Genomic DNA, 25,189 nt, shown 5'->3' with positions numbered 1-25,189 from the left:
TGCATCTGTTGTCCCAATCTAGGAGATAGTGTTTCGAGTCTGTGCTGTCCATTCGTTCTTGTAGATCTATTGCCAGAATATTACAGGGTCTATTTGGCCTCTCGTGGTGTAGGTTGTGCGTTCTTGATTGTGGTATGAACCTTTTTTTCGCCATTGTAGGGATAGGCTTAGTTTGTGGTGGTCTGACCAAGGTATGTCTGTCCATTTTGTATCTGTATTAGTTTTAAATCTGAGGACAGTTTGTGTGTGTCCTTTGACATGGGTTGCTTGCATATTTGGCCAGTTGAGGTCCCATAGTTGAAGGAAATCCTTGCATTCGTGTGCATTGGTTGAGTTAGGGTCTTCTAGGTGTAGGTTTATGTCCCCTATTATAAGTAGATTGGAGTTAGATACACATGTATTCGATATGAAATCCATGAGGTGTGGTTGGCATTCATGCCAGTTACCTGGTGGTCTATAAAACAGGACAGCGTTTAGGTGGTTAAGCAAGGTTGTATGGTGGATTCTGACTGAGGCGATTTCAAGTTGGAGTGTTATGGACTCGGCTGCTGTTGTTATGGTGAAGTAGGATCTATGGATTAGTGCTATGCCGCCTCCTCTTTTTTTCATTCCTTGTCCAATGAGTGATTTTGTAGCCTGGGGGGCATAGATCTAAAATTATGGGGTCATTATGATCATGGATCCAGGTTTCACTGATGAATAGAAGGTCGAAGTTGTCTGTCGTGATCCAGTCTGTTGTTGTTGTTGTTGTTGTTGTTTGGTAGGGGTCAGTTAGGTTCGAAGTTGTGTCTCTCTTTGTTAAATTGTACAGCGCTGCGTAACCCTAGTAGCACTCTAGAAATGTTAAGTAGTAGTAATGTTGATTTTTGTTAGTTGTCTGTTCTCTTGCAGTCTGGGTTTATGTCCTTTCTTTCCTTTGTATTGATTTTGTCCGTGTATAGTAATTCTTCCATTGTTTTGGTTGTTGTTATTTTGGTGAGATGTATTGTATCTGGGTAGTCTGTTGAGCTTGTGTATTGTGGGTATGTTGTTGGTATCTGTGAGAGGGGTGGTTAGTGTGTGTTGAATTAGGGATAAGGAGTAAATTATTAGGAGTAATTTGGTGGTGGTCATTTTAGTGTTAGTTCATTTTGGGCTGTTAGGTGATCAGATATGACGGTTGCGTTGTGGTTGCGTTGTTGGTCTTTGGCAGCTGTCATGCAGTTTATCTGTAGTATATCACTTTCAGAAACTTCGGGCCATTCACCGGAGCTGGAGTGTGGGTTGGTCTCGAACCGATCAGTTCCAATGGGCATTTAGCAAAGGTGGCTATTATTCCAGGATCAGAAACAGCAATATCGGGGATGAGGGCACTGCCACTCTCAGCTATTGCTTTATGGAACAAACCTTTAGCCAGAGGAGACAAAACCAGGACAGAAGCACTTGTTGCACCTGCAGAGTTTCCAAATATGATCACGGAATCCGGATCACCTCCAAAATTTTCAATGTTTTCTCGAACCCACTTTAGAGCTGCAACTTGGTCCGTAAATGCCCAGTTTCCACGAGCACATTCATCCCCATTACTAAAGATGCCCAGGAAACCTAGTCTGTACTGTATCGTTACTACCACAACGTTTACATAGGCAACTAGTGCAGAACCATCATAAGTGGAAGCATCTCAACCACCTCCATGGATCCATGCCATGACTGGAAGTCTGGCTCTGCCCTTCTTGTTGGTGTCTGCAGGAGCATAAACAGTTAGGTACAAACAGTCTACTGAAACAGTACGAGGGTAAATTTCATTCTTCAGAATGTGTGGCAACTCAGCGAACGTGTTCACATTCTGTACACACCTGGTATATCATATGCGCTTGCTGTCTGGTTGATCAGCGTTCCCAGATGTGAGGACCAAGGCAGCGGGCACTAGTTGGACGCGTCCCACCCGTCTCTCCGATGACCATCCCCCGCACGGACACTCTGGCACATTTCTCACGTTTAGTGCCTCTTTTCTACTTCAGCCTGCCGCTCAGCGCGCGCAGCTGGGTTCTGGGATAGGCACACAATGTCCCGTTCCAAAGTCGGAGGGGCCTCATTTTGTCATAGTCGCCCTTTCGAAACTTAAAAGCTGCTGCAGTAGATTTCCTTTGTGATGTGACTTCACTCCAGATATCAGCTCAAATTTGATCATGTTATGATCACTGTTTTCAAGTGGATCCAACACGTCACCTTTCGTACTATGACCTGCCTTCTGCTAAGGATTAGATCCAAAATAGCTCTCCTTCTCATTGGTTCCTGGACCAGTTAGAAACATGACAACAGATAAGGGCCAAATGGCCCATCCAGTCTGCCCATCTTCAGTAAACACTAACTCTTCCTTTCCTGAGGGATACCACATGCCTGTCCCATGCTTTCTTAAATTCTGACACAGTCCTCTTTTCCACAACCTCCACCGGGAGGCCATTCCATGCATCCACTACCCTTTTCGTGAAAAAGTCTTTTTTTTAGATTCCTCCTAAGTCTATTTCCTCTTAACTTCATTATATGCCCCCTCGTTCCAGAGTTTTACTTCATTTGAAAAAGGCTTGCCTCCTGTATATTGACTCCACTGATGGTATTTAAACGTCTCTATTATATCCCCTCGCTCTCGCCTCTCTTCCAGCATATGCATGTTGAGGTTCCTAAGCCTGTCCCTATATGTTGTGCAACAGAGACTGCTTACTAATTTTGTAGCTGTCCTCTGGATCGACCCATCCTGTTTATATCTTTCGGTAGGTGCGGTCTCCAGAGTTGCACGCAGTATTCTAAACGGGGCCTCACCAGAGACTTGTATAAGGGCACTATCGCCTCTTTTTTTTTCCTGCTGGTCATCCCTCATGCATCCAAGAATTTTTCTGGCATTGACTGTCACCTTTTCGATTTGTTTGGCCACCTTTAGGTCATCAGACACAATCACCCTCAAGTCCACTCTTCTTTCGTACACAGAAGCACGTCACCCCCTATAATGTACCTTTCCCTTGCATTCTTATACCCCAAGTGCATGACCCTTCACTTTTAGCATTATATCTTAGTTGCCAATATTGGACCATTCTTCAAACTTCGCAAGATCCTTCTTCATACCATCCACACCCTCCGGGGTGTCCACTCTATTACAGAGTTTGGTATCATCCGCAAAGAGATGAACCTTACCAGACAGTCCTTCCCAATATCAGTCACGAAGATGTTAAAAAGATCCGGCCCAAGGATCAAACCCTGTGGTACACCACTGATAACAGCCATTTCCTCAGAGCGAGCTGCATTTACCACTACTCTGTTGCCTCCCACTTAACCAGGTTTTAATCCAGTCAGTCACTTTAGGCCCCATACCAAGGGCACTCAGTGTGTGTGTGTGTGTATGTATATATATATATATATATATATATATATATATACAAACACACAAATTCTAGAAGCCTTAAAAATAAGATAGAATTGGAGTATATAGCACTAAATGAAGAAGTAGATTATAATAGACATTTCAGAGACACACACACCCAGGTCTCTGAAATGTCTATTATAATCTACTTCTTCATTTAGTGCTATATACTCCAATTCTATCTTATTTTTAAGGCTTCTAGAATTTGAATATAGACACTTGTCTTTTTTTTCCCCTCACATATACAGGCTGCTTTGAAGATAATGAGTATAATTTGCATCCTTTACTTTGTTCTCCCATTGAATACTACTGGCTATCACCATTATTGAAGCCTCTCTATCAGGATTCCCTAAAGATCCTGTTTCAGTAATACCCTTCAAGGATGTTCCTAACATAGTAGATGACATAAGTATTGCCATACTGGGAAAGACCAAAGGTCCATCAAGCCCAGCATCCTGTTTCCAACAGTGGCCAATCCAGATCACAAATACCTGGCAAGATCCCCAAAAAGTACAAAACATTTTATACTGCTTATCCCAGAAATAGTGGATTTTCCCCAAGTCCATTTAATAACGGTCTATGGACTTTTCCTTTAGGAAACCATTCACAGTGGCGTACCAAGGTGGGGGCGGTCTGCCCCGGGTGCACACCGCTGGGGGGGGGGGGTGCCGCGCACCATCAGCTTCGTTCATTTCCATGCTCCCTCTGCCCCAGAACAGGTTACTTCCTGTTCCGGGGCAGAGGGAGCATGGAAACGAACGAAGCTGACTGGCACGCGGCACCCCCCCAGCGGCGTGCACCCGGGGGGGGTGTCCTTTCGCCAGGGGGGGGCACTGCACCCGGGGGGGCGGGGCGCATCGGCGATCCGCCCCGGGTGTCAGCCCCCCTAGGAACGCTACTGGCCGTCCAAACCTTTTTTAAACTCCGCTAAGCTAACTGCCTTTACCACATTCTCTGGCAACAAATTCCAGAGTTTAATTACACGTTGAGTGAAGAGAGATTTTCTCAGATTCGTTTTAAATTGTCTACATTGTAGCTTCATCGCATGCCCCCTAGTCCTAGTATTTTTGGAAAACATAAACAGACGCTTCACATCTACCCGTTCAACTCCACTCATTATTTTATAGACTTCTATCATATCACCCCTCAGCCACCTTTTCTCCAAGCTGAAGCGCCCTAGCTGTTTTAGCCTTTCCTCATCCCCTTTATCATTTTCGTCGCCCTTCTCTGCACCTTTTCTAATTCCACTATATCTTTTTTGAGATGCAGCGACCAGAATTGAACACAATATTCAAGATGCGGTCGCACCATGGAGCAATACAAACGCATTATAACATCCTCATTTTTGTTTTCCATTCCTTTCCTAATAATACCTAACATTCTATTTGCTTTCTTAGCCGCAGCAGCACACTGAGCAGAAGGTTTCAACGTATCATCAACGACAACACCTAGATCCCTTTCTTGGTCCATGACTCCTAATGTGGAACCTTGCATGATGTAGCTATAATTCGGGTTCCTCTTTCCCACATGCATCACTTTGCACTTGCTCACATTAAACAATCATCTGCCATTTAGAGGCCAGTCTTCCAGTCTTGTAAGGTCTTGTAATTTTTCACAACCCTCCTGCGATTTAACGACTTTGAATAACTTTGTGTCATCATCAAATTTAATTACCTCACTAGTTACTCCCATCTCTAGGTCATTTATAAATATGTTAAAAAGCAGCGGTCCCAGCACAAACCCCTGGGGAACCCCACTAACTACCCTTCTCCATTGAGAATACTGACAGCAGATAAAGACCAGTATGGTCCATCCAGTCTGCCTAGCAAGATAAACTCATTACATATGGTATGAAGTGGTGCATCATATGTAAAAATGATCTTGATTTATCTTTGCCATTTTTAGAGCATAGACCGTAAAAGTCTTCTTGGCACCGACCTTGTTCTAACATTTCTGAAGCTGTTTGTCAGAGCCCCTGAAAAGCTCCACTCTACTCTAGCCCATCCAAGTCTATTCAGCCTTGATCAGGGCACAGACCGTTGAAGTATGCCCAGCACTGGGTTTCCTACCTAATCTCTGCTAAGCTTCTTTGGATCCGATCCTTCTAAACAGGATTCCTTTGTATTTGTCCCATGTATTTTTTAAATCCGTTACCATTTTCATCTTTACCACCTCCCGCGGGAGAGCATTCCAGGTATCTACTGCTCTGGGCAACTGTCGGTCACCCCTCCCCCCCCCCCCCAAAAAAAAAAAAATTAGTTTAAAAGCCACTCTATCTTAAATGTTAGCACCAGCAGCCTGGTTCCATCCTAGTTAAGATGGAGCTCATCTTTTCGGAACAGGCTCTCCCTTCCCCAGAATGTTGCCCAGTTCCTAACAAATCTAAATCTCTCATCCGTGCACCATCACCTCAACCATGTGTTGAGACTTTGGAGCTCTGCCTGTCTCTTGGGTCCTGAGTGTGGAACGGGGAGCATTTCTTTAAATGTTCTCCTGGAGGATCTGCATTTCAGCTTTCTACCTAGGAGCCTTAAGTAGAGGAGTGTGGTAGCCGTGTTAGTCCACTCTTAAGGTTATCAATAGAAATCAAACAAAATAAAACATGGAAAAGAAAATAAGGTATCATCTTTTTTTCTTTTCCATGTTTTATTTTGTTTGATACCTAGGAGCCTAAATTTGACTTCCAGATCCTCCCTCCCACATTTTCGTATGTGATTGGTTCCCACATGTACCAAGACAACCGACTCCTCAGCATTATCTAAAATCCTATTTAGGTGACGCGTGAGATCCACCACCTTCACACCAAGCAGGCGAGTGACCAGGCAATCCTCATGTCCACCAGCCACCCAGCTTACATGCCTAATAATCGAATCGCCAACTACAACAGCTCTCCTAACCCTTCCCTCCTGGGCAGAAACTCCTGTATGCACATCCTCGGTGCAAGATGATATTGCATCCCCTGGTGGGCTGGTTCTGGCTATAGGATTACTTCCAACTTCACCAGAGTGATGCTGTCCTTTTAGTAGACCTCCCTTCTCCAAGGCAGCACAGGGGCTGCCAGACTGGAGGTGGAGCTTCTCTACAACATCACTGTAGGTCTCCTCTGTGTACCTCTGTCTCTCTCAGCTCGTCCAAGTCTGCTACTCTAGCCTCAAGGGAACGGACTCGTTCTCTGAGAGATAGGAGCTCTTTGCATTGAGCACACACACATAACCTCTCACCAACTGGGAGATAATCATACATGTGACACAATGCAAAGCCTGAATTCCAGATGTGTGTTCACTTAATTTCAAGCTCTTTGTAGAAAAATGTTTCTTTTTGTCTTTTCCTACCATCACAAGGCACAGGAATAGTCCTTGTCATTTAGTGTAGTTCAAACAAAAAAAAATCCTACAAATATGTTTTGGGAAGAGGGGGGCCCTTTTAACCCTTAAACATGCTAAATTATAATAAAATCCATGTTGTTGAACCAAATATTCCATAGCTGGAAATCTTATTTAATGCCCATTGCTTTTATACTGAAATGAACTGGCCTTGACTTATTAAAGCAACAGAACAGAAGTGAACGTCTGGCAGGCTGAGCCTGAAATGTTTTTATTTGCTGCCCACCAGACTATTAGGAATAGCATAGGATTTGTACGCAAGCTATAAGAAGTGATGATTTTTCTAGGCTTATCTGCACCCTTCTCCTCCACTGCTAACTCCAGACTCTGTTCCTTTTATCTTGCTGCACCATATGCCTGGAATAGACTTCCTGAGCCGGTACATCAAGCTCCGTCTTCAAATCTAAGCTAAAAGCCCACCTTTTTTATGCTGCTTTTAACTCCTAACCCTTGTTCACTTGTTCAGAACCCTTATTTTATCATCCTCACTTTAATATTCCCTTATCTCTTGTTTGTCCTGTTTGTCTGTCCTAATTAGATTGTAAGCTCTGTCGAGCAGGGACTGTCTCTTCATGTTCAAGTGTACAGCGCTGTGTACGTCTAGTAGCGCTATAGAAATGATAAGTAGTAGTAGTAGTAGTTTTCTTAGAAGAGTGGTATTTAAGAGAAATGTTCTTGAATTTAAAAATAAACTACCATATATACTTGCCTTTAAGTTGCTCCTCTGTATAGGTCACCTCCTCTACTTCTGTCTTAGTTTCTATGCCCATGGGATAACTTGCTTATAGCTCACCCCCATCCCTTTCCTTCCACAAGTGCTGGTTCCAGCATCATCCCTTCCTCCACCGCAGCAGCTGAAAGAATAACATTCCCTCCCCCTTTCCCTATGCTGACTCTTTCAGTGATACCTGTTTTTGAAACTATGCAGCCTTTTCAATGCCATCACGGGGCTTTCCTCTATAGACCCACATTCAGGAATGCTGCTAGGAAGTGCATCACATCCACTGATGGAGGCCTGATTATTGCAGGAAGAGCATGACATCCACTGACTGAGGCCTGATTATCACAGAATAGCAACATCTAAAGCTCCATTTTTGCCCGAGATGTTTTTAGGAGAGAATGGGGATGTCCAGTTTAGAATGTTCACAATTCCCCCGGTATTTTTCAAAAGGCTCTGCTAAACAGAGCTTTTTGTAAAATACGTATTAGGACTCTAGCAAATAGTGAGAGCATTCTGAACAAAAGCAGTGTGAGTCAGCATCTTCTACATGCCAATCAATATTTATAAAACCTGTATGCCAGCCAATTATTTGTATAAGCACAGCCTATTAAGGGGCAGTGTCTTGAAAAAAACCCCAAATATGTGCATTTTAAAGGCAATACAAGCTACCAGAGAGGAAAGCAAAATTGCCCCCTCAAATTACTTGTTTTCAAGCCCTGGTTAAAACAAGCACTTTTCTTAAACTGGTGTTCCTTGGTTGATCAAAAACTTTTAAAATACAAGTATAATGAGGGGGATTTTTTTTTAAATCACTTCAAACATTGCCACTCTTTTACAATTTGATTTTAAATAATCATTACCACCAACTACTTAGGGAACAAAATCTACAATTAAAGAAATTACAGCTATAATAGGAAAAAAAATTAAAGTATCAATATCTTTGACCACATCTGAAAGAGCAGCTGTCAGAAACACCACAAAAACAAAGAGAAACAGAGAACCCACCAGCAACTTAGTCTTCCAACCATTATATCAGAATCAGTTTAGACTCCAAACAGCTACTACAAAAAAAAAAACCATCATTGACTACCCGGAGTTTGCTATCAGAAAGCTTTCAAGATGAGTTGGGGGGAAAAAAACTGTTGGCTTTTGCATTTATATACATATTGTTGTTGTTTAAAAAAAAAAGTGTTTCCTTTTACAGAATAATAGCCCGAAACAGAGTGGAGGCTGAATTGAGGGACAAGAATAAACAGCTAGAGGCAGAAAATTCATCTCTGCATGCAGATCTGAGCAGAGTGCAGGTAGAGCTCTTCTGGCCAGCATTTGGAGCTGTTAAGTTCCATATTACAGTTTGAGTTTAAATTATTATTATTATTATTTATTGCATTTGTACCCCCACATTATCCCACCTTTTTGCAGGCTCAATGTGGCTTACAGAGTGTTGTTATGATGCAGTCATTACATGATCTTATATACAGTCGATAATAAGCTGAAAGTAGGTGATTTAGATAGAAGGTGCTAGGTAAGGTGTTGTGAGAGGTGTTTTTGATGCACTTGAGTAGTTTGAGGAATAATTTATTAAGAATGTCTTTAGTAGGCTTTGTTGAAGAGATGTGTTTTCAAAGATTTGCGAAAGCTGGTTAGGTTGTCCATATTCTTCAGGGCCATGGGTAATGCTTTCCAGATCTGTGTGCTTTTATACGCAAACGTAGTAGCGTAAGACTGTTCGTATGATCTTGCTCTGTAAGGATTATATAGAAATGTATGAAAGGAGTTGTAGTGTTTGGGTTGCCTTGGCACTAGAAACGTAGCTCATTCCTCTGAGCGTTCCACAAAGCAGTGCAACAAAGCTTTTTAGCAAATTTAGACTTTGCATAAGCACTGGTCAGAGCTCATTGCTAAGATGTGTCCATTCATGCTGCACATATACAGAGTGGCGACCTTGGGGAATAAGAGAAGAGCATCTTGTTCCTTTCAGAGTAGAGGTGGAGATTTTACAAAAGTGACATTGCTTATTATGGAAGGCATGATTGCTGGGCTAAGGAGTTATAATGCAAGCCCTAATCTAATTCTGAAGAAATTCCTTATTGGCCTTGCAGACTTGGCTATATGTATTGGTACTTGAACACATGTAAGCGGTGCCAGATTTTGTAGTAGATGAACTGTTTGCTTGCATCATTATTTTAATTTTCCTACTGCTCTCAGAGTGAACTCCCTACTTTACAAATGAGCCTGAGAAATGACAACCTCCAGGGATCTTAGTTACTAGGATTCTCATGAGACTTTTGTGCGTGACAAACAGGGAGACACACATGGTATATGGCTTAAGAGAGAGACAGATGTGCAGGTGTGAAAATCTTGCTTTTTCCCATAGAAAAGTGTAGACTTGATAAGGGGGTAGGATGACATTGAGAACGTGTCTATATGGGTGTCTCAACAGTAAGTGTTTGAGACTTGGATTAGGGATGTAAAATATTAAATGTTAATCTGTTTACTGTTTCAGTATTAATGGTTGGACTGTGGCTGAAGGAGTCCCATCATGGCTCACTTCAATGTGTCTTGCTAGCTGACTGCTTGGTTGCCGTGCCTACCTCCAGATTTGGGTGGGCTGGGCTGCTAGTCTGAGGAATACACATATGGATGCATCTTGGGAAGGAGAGGTTTGATACGATTGCCTTCTCGCTTAACTGAAACAGTTATTAGTTTAAACTACTGAAACAGTTAAACTTTTTAAACAATATTTGCATCCGTTATCTTGTTTTGACAGGAGACAGTAAAGAACCTGAAAGAGAACCATGATGTTCTTGAAAAGGTGGTTAAGGAATTAAATGAGAGACTGGAGAGAAATATGATTATTTTGGAGAACAGTAATATTGATCCAGGTGAGTTGTGTGAACTGATTCCCATTGTGCTTTCGGTCCATATGCTAAGAAAAGCATTTGAATTCACTGTAAATTCTCCCACAGCTTCATAAATCCTCGGTTTGAAATGCATCGGTCAACACCTAGTAGTTAAAAGTTCTCTCCCTCACATTGGAGTGGCTGTTGCTCTCATTACAGTTTTGAGTTGTTTTCTTAATATTCAAATTCAGCTTCTTTCATCTTCATGTAACACATCACCAAAGATATTGGGCAATCCTAGGTCTTGCCAAAGATATTGGGCAATCCTAGGTCTTTGCCAAAGATATTGGGCAATCCTAGGTCTTGTCAAAGAACAGTAAGTTAGGCAGCTATGGCTTCATTTTAACATTTCTCATAGGATGGTTGTGAAGGGTGAGCTTTGCAAGGGAAGGGAGGATTGGGGGTTTTGTGGTTTGAATTCTCATATTGGGTGGATAAATAACTTTAGGAAATTGGTGACTTAAATGTCAGCTAAAAGGACTGTTCTAGGTCTGTACTATTCAGTTTTTTAATTAATATTTCAGTTTGGATAAGGAAATGAAGTACACCTAGATTGTGGATGGTAACAAATTGAAGATGCTACAGGCACATCAAAGAACAAAATTAAAATTGAAATAATCTTGTTAATGGAAGCATTGCATGTAAAGAGGTGAAATTCTAGTTTAGGACTAGAAATCATGACTAGTTTAGGACTACACACTTTGAGGCTCATTTTTAAAGCGCATAGACCTTCATTAGAGCAGAAGGCTGAGAACCAGGAAAGCTAGGGTTCAAATCCCAATGTCTCTCCTTGTGATCTGATCAGTTACTTAACCCTCCATTGTCTCGGGCACAAACTTAGATTGTAAGCCCTCTAGGGACATGAAAATACCTGCTGTACCTGAATATAACTCATCTTAGGCTACAACTTAAAAAATAAAAAAGGATGAGCTAAATCCAAATTCAAGCATGACCCAACAATCAGTTCTCATTTCTGTTGAGGAAATAACTAGCAAGAATGAGATGAATTTATATGATTCAGAACATCTTCAGCTGTTATCATATTCATGCTGTGGATCAAGTTACCAAAGTAAATGTAGACACTGTCACTGAAGCATTTTAAGGATATGATAAAAACTTTTCCTTGGATGATACTGGTACTGTGGATCCTGTCTGAAGGCAAGGGAGTGAATTACTACTTCGTCACATTCATCCATTATCTTTCTATGATTCTGTGTTCATTTTTTTTTTTAAGTTAAAAGAAAAAAGATAGAAGTACTGCTAGTGTTGTGAGCGAGGTATGAAGTTTAAAGCTTTGGGTGGTATGTGAGTTTGAGTAAGGAAAGGTAAAATTTAGTCATACCTGTTAATTTCCTTTTCTTGTATCCCACTATTATTATTATTATTAACATTTGTATAGCGCTACCAGATGCACGCAGCGCTGAACACCTGACACAGAGAAACAGTCCATGCTCAATAGAGCTTACAATCTAAAAATACAGACAAGACAATTAAGGGCGAAGGAAGTGTTGGGTGAGAAGGAACAAGGGGAGGGCAATTGAGTAGTGGCTAGGAGCCAAAAGCAGTGGGGAAAAGGTGGGTTTTCAGCATAGATTTGAAAACAGGTAGAGATGGAGCTAGACGTACAGGCTCAGGAAGTCTATTCCAGGCGTAAGGTGCCGCGAGGGAAAAGGAACGAAGCCTGGAGTTAGCAGTGGAGGAGAAGGGGGGCGACGAGAGATTTGTCCAGTGAGCGGAGTTCACGGGGAGGAATATAGGGAGAGATGAGAGTGGAGAGGTAATGGGGGGCTGCAGAATGGATGCATTTAAAGGTCAGTAAGAGAAGTTTGAACTGTATGCGGAAGCGGACAGGGAGCCAGTGAAGTGACTTGAGGAGTGGGCTAGTGTGGGTATAACGATTTTGGCGGAAAATAAGTCGTGCTGCAGAATTTTGGACAGACTGGAGAGGAGAGAGATGGCTGAGAGGAAGACCAGTGAGAAGTAAATTGCAACAATCCAAGCGAGAGGTGACAAGGGTTTGGATAAGGGTTCTGGTAGCGTATTCAGAAAGGAAGGGGCAGATTTTGCTAATGTTGTAGATAAAGAAACGACAGGTTTTGGCGATCTGTTGAATATGCGCAGAGAAGAAGAAGAGAGGAATCAAAGATGACTCCAAGGTTACGAGCCGAGGAGACAGGGAGGATGTGAGAGCCATTAACAGAGATAGAGAATGGGGGAAGAGGGGAGGTGGGTTTAGGGGGAAAAATGAGAAGTTCAGTTTTAGTCATGTTTAGCTTCAGATGGCGTTGAGACATCCAAGCAGCAATGTCAGACAAACAGGATGAAATTTTGTCCTGGATTACGGTTGAGATTTCAGGGGTGGAGATGTAGATCTGAGAGTCATCTGCATAAAGATGGTATTGAAAGCCATGAGATGAAATCAGGGTACCAAGGGAAGAGGTATAGATGGAGAAAAGGAGGGGTCCAAGGACAGAACCCTGGGGGACACCGACTGAAAGTGGGATGGAAGTTGAAGAGAAACCGCCAGAGTGGACACTGAAAGTGCGAAGTGAGAGGTAAGAGGAGAACCAGGAAAGAACAGGGCCCTGGAATCCAATCGAGGATAGCGTATCTAGGAGTATGGTGTGGTGAACAGTGTCGAAAGCAGCAGATAGGTCAAGAAGGATAAGGATAGAATAGAGACCTCTGGATTTAGCCAGCAGCAGGTCATTAGAGATTTTGGTAAGTGCAGTTTCAGTAGAGTGAAGAGGGCGGAAACCAGATTGGAGTGGGTCAAGAATAGGTTGAGAAGAAAGGAAGTCAAGACAACGGCGGTGAACAGCGCGTTCAAGTAATTTGGAGAGGAAAGGGAGATGGGGCGATAGTTGGAGGGACAGGTAGGGTCAAGTGAGGGTTTTTTAAGGAGTGGAGTGACAACATCATGTTTGAAGGCCATAGGAACAGTTGCAGTGGAGAGTGAGAGATTAAGGATGTGACAGATGACAGGGATGCTAGTAGGAGAGAGTGTTAAGTAGATGAGTGGGGATAGGATCAGATGAACAGGTAGTACATTTAGAGGAGGAAAGAAGAAGGGCAGTTTCCTCAGTAGAAACTTCAGAGAAGGAGGAAAAAGAAGGAGAGTAGGGGGTGTGGATTAAGGGAGAGAGAGGTGGGGAGGGTTTGGATGAAAATTCAAGGTTAAACTTACAGATTTTATCGTGGAAGTGCTCAGCTAGGGTCTGAGGAGAAAGAGAAGGGGGAATTGGGGATGGAGGTACTTTGAGAAGAGAAGTCGAGGGTTAGAGCCAAGGGAATTTATCAATTGGGTGAAGTAATCCTGTTTGGCCTGTGAAAGGGCAGACTGGAAGGAGTTAAGCATGAATTTGAAATGAATGAACTTGACAAGGGTGCGGGATTTAAGCCAAGAACGTTCAGCGGAGTCAGCACAGGAACGAAAGTAGCGGATTTTAGAGGTCAGCCAAGGCTGGGGTTTGGTACACCTAGTAGGACAGGGTGTGGGAGGGGCAAGAGTGTCCAGAGCAGAGGAGAGAATAGTATCATAGGAAGAAATGGCTTCATTGACAGATTTAGATAGAGTGGTGGAAGAGAAAAGGTTAGAGACACAAGAGGACAGTGTAAGGGGGTCAATAGCTTGACTAGACCAGTCCCTACCAACACATGGAGATAGAGAAACTAATCTGTTCTAGTGATATTACTGGTATAAGGACTGGTACAAGCTGGAACTCCTTGGTATTTCTTTTCCTCCAGCAAATGGAGGATTTGGCTGCTGCAGTATGATAGAGGATTTTGATCCAGTTCCCCAGAGCACAATTTTTCTGCATCCCTTGAGGTTGAGTTTGGGGGGCTGTAGCTCAGTTGAGTCAGAGATCAGACTCCTTGCCCCAAGTCTTAGCCCATAGGCTTTGCTTGGTAAGGTGTGCTAGCAGCAGTTGGGGCCACTAATAGAGGGGATAGGTTGTAAGTGTCCTTTCCCATTCCCCCCCCCCCCCCAGCCCGAGTGCCATGGCAGAGCCTTTAAAAAGGGAAAATGTGTTGATTTAGCTCCCTTTATTCCCTTGGTCTTCTTCACGGGAATAAAAGTTTCATTAAAAATGAGTTTTGAGGGAGCTGGACCTTAGTGGTATGTCGGTGAGTGACCCTGAGGGTAGGAGGAAGACACAGTCCTGATCCCTGAGCTATGCATTTGGGTTTGGGGCTGGTGCAGGACATGTAGAAGCCAGCAGCTTAGTAGCATGGCCAGCTCAGTGGAACACAAGAGTCCTTGGTTCTAAAGCCACTGAAGAGAGTGACTTGGCAGGGAATCAGCGCCTTGATACAGCCTTGGCTTTATCAAGAGGCCCTTCTTGGCTTTCGATTGGCAGAGTCATCTGGAGAGTGGCTGCTCATCCATTTCTTCCAATTTGGTGGTGACGGACTGGCCTCGCCATCCCTGTTATGCAGATCTTATTTATCTACTCGTAGGTATTCTTCTCTCACTCTCAAGAGGCTGGGGTCTACTGGTCCCAGAGTCCTGTCATTGTGGAGGATCCACATCCATTCTGGCCTAGGGCACTGCCCTTGAAAGGAAGTGCCTGAGCAACAAGTGTTAATCAGCATCAGTTGTTGCTATACTTCTTAAGGTCTACAGGCATTCTACATTCTTGGCCTATGTGTGAGTTTGGAAACTTTCTGAATGTTGGCATGCAGAGCAAGATGTGTGTCCCCTTGGAGAGCACAGTTGCACTCTATTGACCTTTTTGCAGGGAGGGCTGAAGCTAGGGCTGGCTTTGAACTCTCTCAAGGATCAGATTGCAACCCTGTCCTGTTTCTGAGGCAAAGTACAAGATGTTTTCTTGGCAGCCCAGATGGATGTAGTTTGTTTTTTGCATGGGGTAAAGCAAGTCCGTCCCCTTCTTCAGGCTGTTCATCTCGGTGGTACCTCAATCTAGTCCTTAACTCCTTAGCTGGCCTGCCATTTGAGCCCTTAAAGGAGGGCTTCAGTGAAAGCAGTTTTCCTGGGCTGTATGTTCAGCCAGATAAGTTTCAGAGCTCCAGGCCTTGTCCTTTTTGGAGGACATTGTGTCAGTCATGACAGTACCTTCCTATTTGCCTAAAGCAGTTTCTCTTTTTCATGTCACAGGTGGTTTTACCTGCCTTCTTGGGCTACTAAAATGTACAGTCCCAGGGAAGACTTGCTCCGATACCTGAAAGTTACCAACCCCTTCCAGAAGTAAGATTGACTTTTCATTCTGTTCATGATCTGCAGAAGGGAGAAGCAGCTTCTAAGTCTTTCATCATATGTTGGATTAAGTTGGCCATTGAATTGGCTTGTATTGTGAGACGTAAAGAGGTTATGAGTGGACTGAAAGCTCACTCAACTCGAGTTCAGGAGATATCTCGGGCTGAAGCAGATTTGTAGAACAGCAACCTGGTCATTGCTACATTCTTTTGTAAAGCACTGCAAGCCTTATGCTCTAGCTAGATGGACTTTGTCTTCCTCTGCCCAGTAAGGAACAGTGCGATACACAAAAGCAGGTTGGGTTTCTATCTGTTCTGCTGTGTTGGTATTGTACTGAGGAATTCCAGCCTGCACCAGCACTTATGCCATTGATGTTACTAGTGTCTGCTGGTAGGGAGGTACAGCTTGCTGGTTTGGACTGCCCTAGCAGGACAAAAAGGAGGTCTTGATAACTATTTGCCTCTGAAGTAAATATGAGGCAGGAGGAACGGGAGTTAAGTCTCAGTAATGGATAGCCACATTGATAGGTGTGGGAATGAAGAATTTGTGGTCTGTTTCTTGTAGAAAGCTGTGACGTAGCCATGAGGTAACCTTGGGGGCCTGGGCACCTTCAGCTCAGGACCCCTCTGCTTTCATGACTGGCAGGGATGCCAAGTCCCACCAGCCAAAGACGTTTCCTGCCTGAGTCGAACCTGCACTAGCGGCCCAGTCGTGCTTCGGCTACTAATGCCGGCTCTCCTGCGTGCACACGCACAGGAGATCTGGCATTAGCAGCCAAAATGCTCCTGCTGAATTAAGTGCTGCTGCAGGCTCAACTCGGGTAGGAGATGTCTTTGGCTGGCAGGTAATATTTTATTGCGGTGGGTGGGGAAGGGGTAGAGAATATGAGGATCTCTCCAAAAATGGACTTTTGGTTATGCCCCTGATCGGAAGGGGTGCAGAATCACAGGTGCATAGTTGTAGTGTTATGCTGACCTGAGGGGAGAGGCTGAAAGGAAGGGAGATGAATGTTGCAGAGCTCAGAAGGGAAGAAAAGGAACTAAAAAATATCCCAAAACAATGTAACTTGCCAGAATATTCTAAATATTTTTCCAACCTTGGTGAAAGACGCATTTGAGATTGAGGTTCACTGTATAAATGTGTTCTCCCGTGGATGAAGAATTGGATTGTTTAACTTGTCAGGGTGATCACTTTTTGGTCTTTTGACTAAGATCAGACAACAAAGTTTTAAGCTGTTAGCTGAAGGCGATCCTCTTTTTGACACAGACTGATCGCTACTGAATGAGGGTTAACACCCATTGGGGACATTGTAAATGTAATGACTGTTGCCAAAGCAAGAGGTTTTAAACCTCCTCCTCAAGAATTTCTTTAACCAGGCTTGGGGTGGAAGTGGCATCTATAGTCTATCTGTGTCATACATATGTTTATATCAGCTGTTTGTTTTATAATCAGTTACTGGCAACAGAATTGTCGAATCGGTGAAAGAGAGAGACAAGTGTCAAGCAGAGGCAAAGGTAAGAGCTGTTTTAGTGGGTGAAATTTTTTTTTTCTAATGCGAAATTTTACTTTTTAATTTAATGTTGCAAGTGCCATGAAGTCATGAAGTTAGGAGTCCACCAGGTTATCAGTGGGGGTAAACAATCATCAATACATTGAAACCCAACACTATCAAAAATTCATATAAATATCACTATTGATTACCATAGGTACAAATAATTATTACTTAGGACCTCAGCAGCAACTCGTTGCGCATAGAGAGCTCGCTATGATTTGCTAACGTCGACATCAGTCCACTCAATTTTTAACTTTTTTTTTAAGCGTTTTTTTTTTTCATTTTTTTATTGAACCTTTTAATCTTAAATATCAGAACCTCTTAAAATTTCACTGTAAACAGAGCACTTATCTTATAAAAATATGCAAGCTGCTATAAGGACCCCAGCCAACATGGGCCATGTTTTCCCTCCACTGCATCAGGACTTGGTCCTATCACAAAAAATACAATTAAATTTTGACTAACCAGTGCCTATTAAAATATGTAAATCTAAATAACAGTACTTTATAAACTGCTGAAAATACTTTCTGCCTCAGCTTCTATCTTGCAATTCTTCACTCAAGATGGCGCCCTAACTTGACACCAACCTTTTATCTTAATCACATGACTCACTCCTTCAGTCATCAGGGGAGTTTCACAAAAGGGAGAACCAATCAGTCTCCAAGGTTCAATCCCTTTGGCGAAACACTGTTCAAATTATAAATTCAATGCTGCTCTTTCAAATTAAAAAATACTCTGTATTCCCTCCCTCCCTCCCAACTCACTTCAGATTTGTCAATTATCTGCTATCTAATATCATTCACAGAGTGACCCTTCTGAACCCAATGGGACACTGTATGGGCATTAAGTACTTTCTGTACCAAATGGGACTTATGCTCATTTAGCCTAATTTTAACAAGCCAACTAGATCTACCCACATATATTAAATTACAAGGGCATATAATAGCATAGACAACAAAAAGAATCACAAGTAGTATTAGATCTTTTTTTTTTTTTATTTATGTGAAGTCTTTATTGAACATTTATGCAATACATTTTGTTCAAAATACAATCCATCAGTGCTCTTATACATATATGGCCATGTGACAAACATTCCAGCAAGATGCTTTCTATATTATAACAACATTCAAATAACCTCTGTTGACTTCTTTAATTTTTTTTTTCTTTTCTTTTTCCTTCCCCTCCCCTTCCCTTCCCCTCTTCTCCCCCTCTTTTCCCTTCTCTCTTTCCCTCCCTATGTTTTCAAAAAAGAAAAAGAAAAAAGGGAAAAGAGAAAAAAAAAAAAAAATATATATATATATGTATATATATCCCCCCCAACCCTACCCTCGCCACCTTATGGGGAATACACTAAACTCTTCCTTCCATACATTTGCACCAGCATAACTCTAGGCTGTGTTCACATCATTGAGAGAGAATTTCCAGGTCAAATACCATTTACTCTTTTGATGTTTCCGCTCTGCTACAAGTCTCTCCATTTCACACACACATCGCAATTTATTATGCCACTTCGCAATTGATGGGACCCCCACTTGTTTCCAGTGTGAGGCTATTACTACCCGGGCAGCTCCCACCGCCTGCCTCACCAACGCTTGTTGATGTGTTGTAAGACCTACTACCTTTATAGAAAAAAGAAAAACCTCTGGGGTCCAGGCAATTGAACGGCCCACCCAATGCTGCAGCCTACTGTGAACAGCTTTCCAAAAGGCTTTCACTTTGACACAGCTCCACCACACATGCCCCATTGTGCCTTTTTGACCACACCTCCTCCAGCACAGCCCCGTCAAATCTGGGTATATGCGCTGAAGGCGGTCCGGAGTAAGGTACCATCGGTACAGCACCTTCACCGCATTTTCCTTAAGCGGTACATGGATTGACACTTTCGCCACTGCCCGTTCTATTCTCTCCCACCGGGCCTCCCCCAGGGCCACACCAAGCTCTCCCTCCCAGCTTTTCCTGTGTTTACTGTAACAGGGAGCCCGTCTACTTATACAACCATACAGGCTCCCAATCAATCCCCGTGACATATGAAATTTTTCACAAATTTCCTCTAGTGGTGTTTTTTCCCGCTTGATCACCCGTGTAATTGCCTCAGTCTGGAGGAAGTGTGCCAGCTGACGATAAGCGAACTCATCCCTCTCCTCCACGGGGTACATAACCCGTAGTGCTGAGAAGGAAATTAGGGATTCAGCTTCATACAGTTGCCCCCACGTTTTCACCCCCAGCCCGTACCATCTAGTGAAGGTCCCTTTCTCATTGCCAGGCAGAAATAAAGGGTTGTATGCTATTGGGGACAGACGCGATAAAACACACTTACTCTGTGGAAATAGACTATCCCAATAGTGAAGGGTAACACCAACTGCCGGGCATTCATGCTCTCCCAGCGATCTAAAGGGGCGTGGCAACCACATGAGTGCCTCCAACGGCTTGACACCAACCGAGTACTGCTCCAGCTGTACCCACTGTCTATCTGGATAGGCCTGATACCATTCGACCGCCGCCTTGCCCTGTGCCGCCCGATAGTACCATGTGAGGTTTGGAACGCCCATCCCTCCCCTCTTCCTTTCTTGATAAAGGAGGGCGCGCGACAGCCTAGGTCGCTTACCTGCCCAGACGAAGCGCACTATACGATCCTGCAACATCTTTAGGAATCGCCTGGGCATCAACACAGGCAGCACTTGGAACAGGTACAGGAGACGGGGGAGAACATTCATCTTTACAATGGCTATCCGTCCAAACCATGAGGCCTCCAAGTCCCCCCACCGCTCCAAATCTGCCGCTATGTTCCTTGCCAAACCTTTATAGTTAGCCGAGAAAAGCTCTGAAAGGTCGGGGGTCAAATTGACCCCTAAATATCTGATTTGCTTTTTAGCCCATTTGAAGGGAAAAGTCGCCTTCAGGGACTCCACCTCCTCCCCACACAGTGTCACATTCAATGCTTCTGACTTGGCCATGTTCACCCTGAACCCCGATACTGCCGAGTACTCTTCGATAAGGTGATTGAGTTTTGGGAACGTGACTTGTGGGCGTGTTACATACTACTACTACTACTACTACTTAACATTTCTAGAGCGCTACTAGGGTTACGCAGCGCTGTACAATTTAACAAAGAGAGACAGTCCCTGCTCAAAGAGCTTACAATCTAATAGACAAGTGAACGGTCGGTCCGATAGGGGCAGTCAAATTGGGGCAGTCTGGATTCACTGAACGGTAAGGGTTAGGTGCCGAACGCAGCATTGAAGAGGTGGGCTTTAAGCAAAGACTTGAAGACGGGCAGGGAGGGGGCTTGGCGTAAGGGTTCAGGAAGGTTGTTCCAAGCATAGGGTGAGGCAAGGCAGAATGAGCGGAGCCTGGAGTTGGCGGTGGTGGAGAAGGGTACTGAGAGGAGGGATTTATCCTGTGAACGGAGGTTACGGGCGGGAACGTAAGGGGAGATGAGGGTAGAGAGGTAGTGAGGGGCAGCAGACTGAGTGCATTTGTAGGTAAGAAGGAGAAGCTTGAATTGAATGCGGTATCTGATCGGAAGCCAGTGAAGTGACCTGAGGAGAGGGGTGATATGAGTATATCGGTTCTGGCGGAATATGAGACGTGCAGCAGAGTTCTGAACAGACTGAAGGGGGGATAGATGGCTAAGTGGGAGGCCAGTGAGGAGTAAGTTGCAGTAGTCCAGGCGAGAGGTAATGAGAGCGTGGATGAGAGTTCGGGTGGTGTGTTCAGAGAGGAAAGGGCGAATTTTGCTGATGTTAAAGAGGAAGAAGCGACAGGTCTTGGCTATCTGCTGGATATGCGCAGAGAAGGAGAGAGAGGAGTCAAAGATGACTCCGAGGTTGCGGGCAGATGAGACGGGGAGGATGAGGGTGTTATCAACTGAGATAGAAAGTGGACATCATCCGCGAATAAGGCTAATTTGTGTGTTCTTTCCACCACTCTAGCTCCCGAGATTTCCGGATCGAGCCTCAGGCGTGAGGCAAACGGCTCCATGACCATGGCGAATAGAAGGGGGGACAGAAGTAGTATTAGATCTTAAATCTATGGTTCTACTGCAATGAGGCAATTGCCAAACAGAACCTTCTATGGTGAAATCACACCATTGGCAATTACCACATTTTTGTTGACTTCAAAACTTCCAGGATAAAGGAAAGGGGGAAAGGATTCTTTTCTGTGGTTACAATCAGAGTGGTTTATACGTTATATACAGGTACTTATTTTGTACCTGGGGCAATGTGGAGGGTTAGTATACGATTATGAGATAAAATTTTCCCCCAAAGTACAACTCCATTGGTAAGCAATTAAGGAGCCCTCACAAAAACATGTATGAAGAAACAAAACTTCCCAATGTTTAAAAGTCAAACCCACTACTGCAGTGATATCAAACATATAAAGGGCGAGTGACCGTACTCACTCGCAAATGCGCAGTAGAGACTTCCCTCTCTGCCCCGCCCCCGCGTCAATACGTGATGACGGGGGCGGGACAGAGAGGGAAGTCTCTACTGGCATGCTGCAGACATCGGAACCGCTCCCCCTCCCCCGGAGTCGCCGCCGCCCCTCCATCTGGCCCGAGTACTGTGAACTTACATCACCACGCAGCAGCAGGCACATCAGCAAAGCTGCCGTCTGGCTTCCTTCTCTGCCTTTGTCCCGCCCTCGCCGACGTTACGTCACACGAGGGCGGGACACAAGCAGAGAAGGAAGCCCGCCCTGATGGCAGCTTTGCTGATGTGCCTGCTGCTGCGTGCTGATGTAAGTTTGCAGTGCTGCTCGGGCCGGGTGGAGGGGTGGCAGCGGGGACTCTGGGGGAGGCGGGGCGGCGCCGACCTCGGGGGGGGGGGCTCGGAACCCCCCCCCCCATTCCAAAAGTAGCCCGTTTTCACGGGCTCAATGGCTAGTTAGACATAAAGGGGAGTACTGCTACAAACCTCTCTTCACATCTGTGCTCTTATATTGAGGAAGGGATCCACTTTGGGCAAATTTAGCTCTCAAATATGCCCACTTAGTAACTGATCTAGGATAGCCCCATGGTAAATTTAGATTAAATCCTTAGCTCATCCATTGAAGAACAATTGTGATGTATTCTTAAAAACTGACTGATGAGAAAACTTGTTTTCAATTTATATGGATGAAAACTTCGATAAAGGAGTGGAGGAGTGGCCTAGTGGTTAGGGTGGTGGACTTTGGTCCTGAGGAACTGAGTTCGATTCCCACTTCAGGCACAGGCAGCTCCTTGTGACTCTGGGCAAGTCACTTTACCCTCCATTGCCCCAGGTACAAATAAGTACCTGTATACAATATGTAAGCCGCATTGAGCCTGCCATGAGTGGGAAAGCGTGGGGTACAAATGTTAAAAAAAAAAAAAAATGTATTCCTCACTATTTCTTTCTAATCTCTATTTAAGATTAAAATGTTTGATAAAGTGAAAACTTAAAAAAAAAAAAAAAAAAAAGTTAAAAATTGAGTGGACGGATGATGTCAGCAAATCATAGAGAGCTCTCTATGTGCAACGAAGTTGCTGCTGAGGTCCTGAGTAATGAATATTGGTAAATATGCTAATCAAGAGTGATATTTATATGAGTTTTTGATAGTGCTGTTTGTGTATTGATGAAGTCACAGGAGAACGTAATTTTCAAGTCAGATTGGATAATGAATTGTTTGACTAACTGGTAAATTCATTTTTCTTGATTACTTTTTGATTATTCAGCTGCTCAGAGAGAATCTCCTAGAAGAATTAAAGAGTTTCAGTGAGAAAGCTGCAGAAAAAACGATGGAGCTGCAGGTAAGAGGGAAGCTGCTTGATTCTGGGTCACATCTGGGGTGGATGTATATATTTGCGACAAATAGAAATCTTCCACTGAATTCACGGGTGTCACCTAATTACCTATAAATTGAAAATTTTTATATCAGCAGTAAAAATTGATAAGGATGGTAGGGGGTTGTCAATGATTGAAAATTGTCACCGGAATTAGGCACAAGAAATATGCCTGTATGTGCAGCCTAATGTGACTATATGAGACTTCCCTGACATCCATAAAAAAGTACTTGGGTGCACCTTTCTCTACTTTAAGTATTTTTGTTGTGTTTATCTAAACTTTGAAAGTAGAAAGCCGATTAGCATTTTGACAGTATTTCTGGGATAAGCAGCATACAATGTTTTGTACTTTTTTGGGATCTTGCCAGGTATTTGTGACCTGAATTGGCCACTGTTGGAAACAGGATGCTGGGCTTGATGGACCTTTGGTCTGTCCGAGTATGGCAATACTTATGTAACATAGTCTTATTTCAATTTGTCTAGTACATACTGTCCATAAGATGCCAGGTCAACTTTTAACAGGTTGTGCAGGATAGTCCTCATTAACATCAGAGTGACTCTGCAGCCTACAGCTCTTTTATTCCACCTGACGCCATCATTGCCTTAAAATATTCTGTCATGTGGGGACAGTTTCAAGCTTATTTCCATCTGCCATGTCCTTAATCAGATTGACTTCACACAGGATTGTTGTGTTTCTCACATTATTTTGTGGAGCTGATTCCTCACCATAAAGGGAAATGGGACTTGATATACCGCCTTTCTGTGGTATTTTGCAACTACATTCAAAGCGGTTTACATATATACAGGTACTTATTTTGTATCTGGGGCAATGGAGGGTTAAGTGACTTGCCCACAGTCACAAGGAGCTGCAGTGGGAATCAAACCCAGTTCCCCAGGATCAAAGTCCGCTGCACTAACCACTAGGCTACTCCTCCAAATGGAAAGGCCAAATGGATAGTACCACTTAAATCGAATATTATGAGCAGTTGGGGTAGTGCATGACCTATCTAAATTCTCTCCGTTTACACAGTGATGGTGGATATATCTGCAAAAGCCTTGACCTTTGCGTCTTCCCAGTCAGTATGCCCCACATTTTTTCACTGCTTGTAGGACCCACTTCTTCACAGGGAAATGAAAAAAAGAAGCAACAGTATCATTGGGTTGATCTGAGGGTCTTGGCCCCAACACCTGATGGACCCTCTCAAATTCACAAAGTGGCAAGTGTGTAGTCTACCCCACAGCTAGCAAAAGCATATGACAAATCTGCTGAATAAGATCCACTGTATTTTGATCAGTTAGCATCCCCCCCCCCCCCCCCCACACACACACATTATTTCTGCAAGCTCGGTTTTCACCGTCTTTTAAGTTTAGCAGTATTTCCTCTCATACTTTAAAGGTCTGTACACATCCATATGTTTGATTTCCTTGTCCTCAAACTCACTGAGAATAGTGTCTCATCTCCTCTGTTTTTCTGTGCATTCCTTCTGTATCAGCAGGGCTGTGCCTAGGGTCTCTGGCGCCCCCCTGCAGACTATCAGTTGGCGCCCCCCCTGGTCATCCCCCCCCCCCCCCCCCCGAGGTTGCCGCCGTTGCTGCTGTTCACACCTCCACCCCCCGATGCCACCGCTCACACCTCCACCCCCCACCCCCACCCCTGTCCGCCCATCCACCTTCCCTCCAGGTCCGCCCACCCAACAGACAGACCTGCTAAGGAAACAAGCGGCGCCAGCTCCTATTGCCGGCCACTGCTGCTTCTCCTGTTGAGCAGCAGCGGCCGGTACAAAAACAGCTGATTTTAAGAAGCAGGATTGGCACCGCAGGCAGCCATCAGTCATTGGCTCTGCAGCCGCTCCTCTCACCTCTCATTAGCAGAGAGGCAGAGCCCAGGGGCTCCATGTACACTCCCTTCCAGGATCCTTCACCCCCAAAAAAGGGAGAAACTCCAGCATTGCCCACAGCTTTTGGGGGGGGGGGGGGGGGAGTTTGTGGTCCCCTATTCAGCCAATGAGACAAGTTCCCAGTCAGTCACCAAAGAGGAATGCAGAAAACATGAACACAACTCATTTCACATTAGGAATATCTGATAGAACATTATGGAAGATTCTTTGACATATGACAAGATGGAACAAAAAGTTACAAAGCCTAGAGGAGGGCTTATTAGTCTCGATTATTTTTATTAATTCTACAATGGCTTTTTTTTCAATTTCTCTCTCATTAC

At 44.0% G+C, this 25,189-nt stretch overlaps 1 protein-coding gene across 2 annotated transcripts in view; it reads left to right on the top strand.

Moving 5' to 3' along the window:
- Positions 1-22,938, top strand: part of LOC115458659 — a gene marked incomplete at its 3' end in the record, with an annotated part of 51,755 nt that extends 28,817 nt beyond the window's left edge. For both annotated transcript variants that reach the window (XM_030188494.1, XM_030188495.1), the window contains 4 exon segments: positions 8,700-8,799; positions 10,266-10,380; positions 17,069-17,130; positions 22,864-22,938. In XM_030188494.1, coding sequence (XP_030044354.1) covers positions 8,700-8,799; positions 10,266-10,380; positions 17,069-17,130; positions 22,864-22,938 — 352 coding nt within the window.
- Positions 22,939-25,189: the final 2,251 nt, after the last annotated feature.

This window comes from Microcaecilia unicolor, unplaced genomic scaffold (genome assembly GCF_901765095.1).
Source record: "Microcaecilia unicolor unplaced genomic scaffold, aMicUni1.1, whole genome shotgun sequence".
NCBI lineage: Eukaryota > Metazoa > Chordata > Amphibia > Gymnophiona > Siphonopidae > Microcaecilia > Microcaecilia unicolor.
Note: the sequence above shows the minus strand (reverse complement) of the source record. Positions and strands in the feature narration are given on the sequence as shown.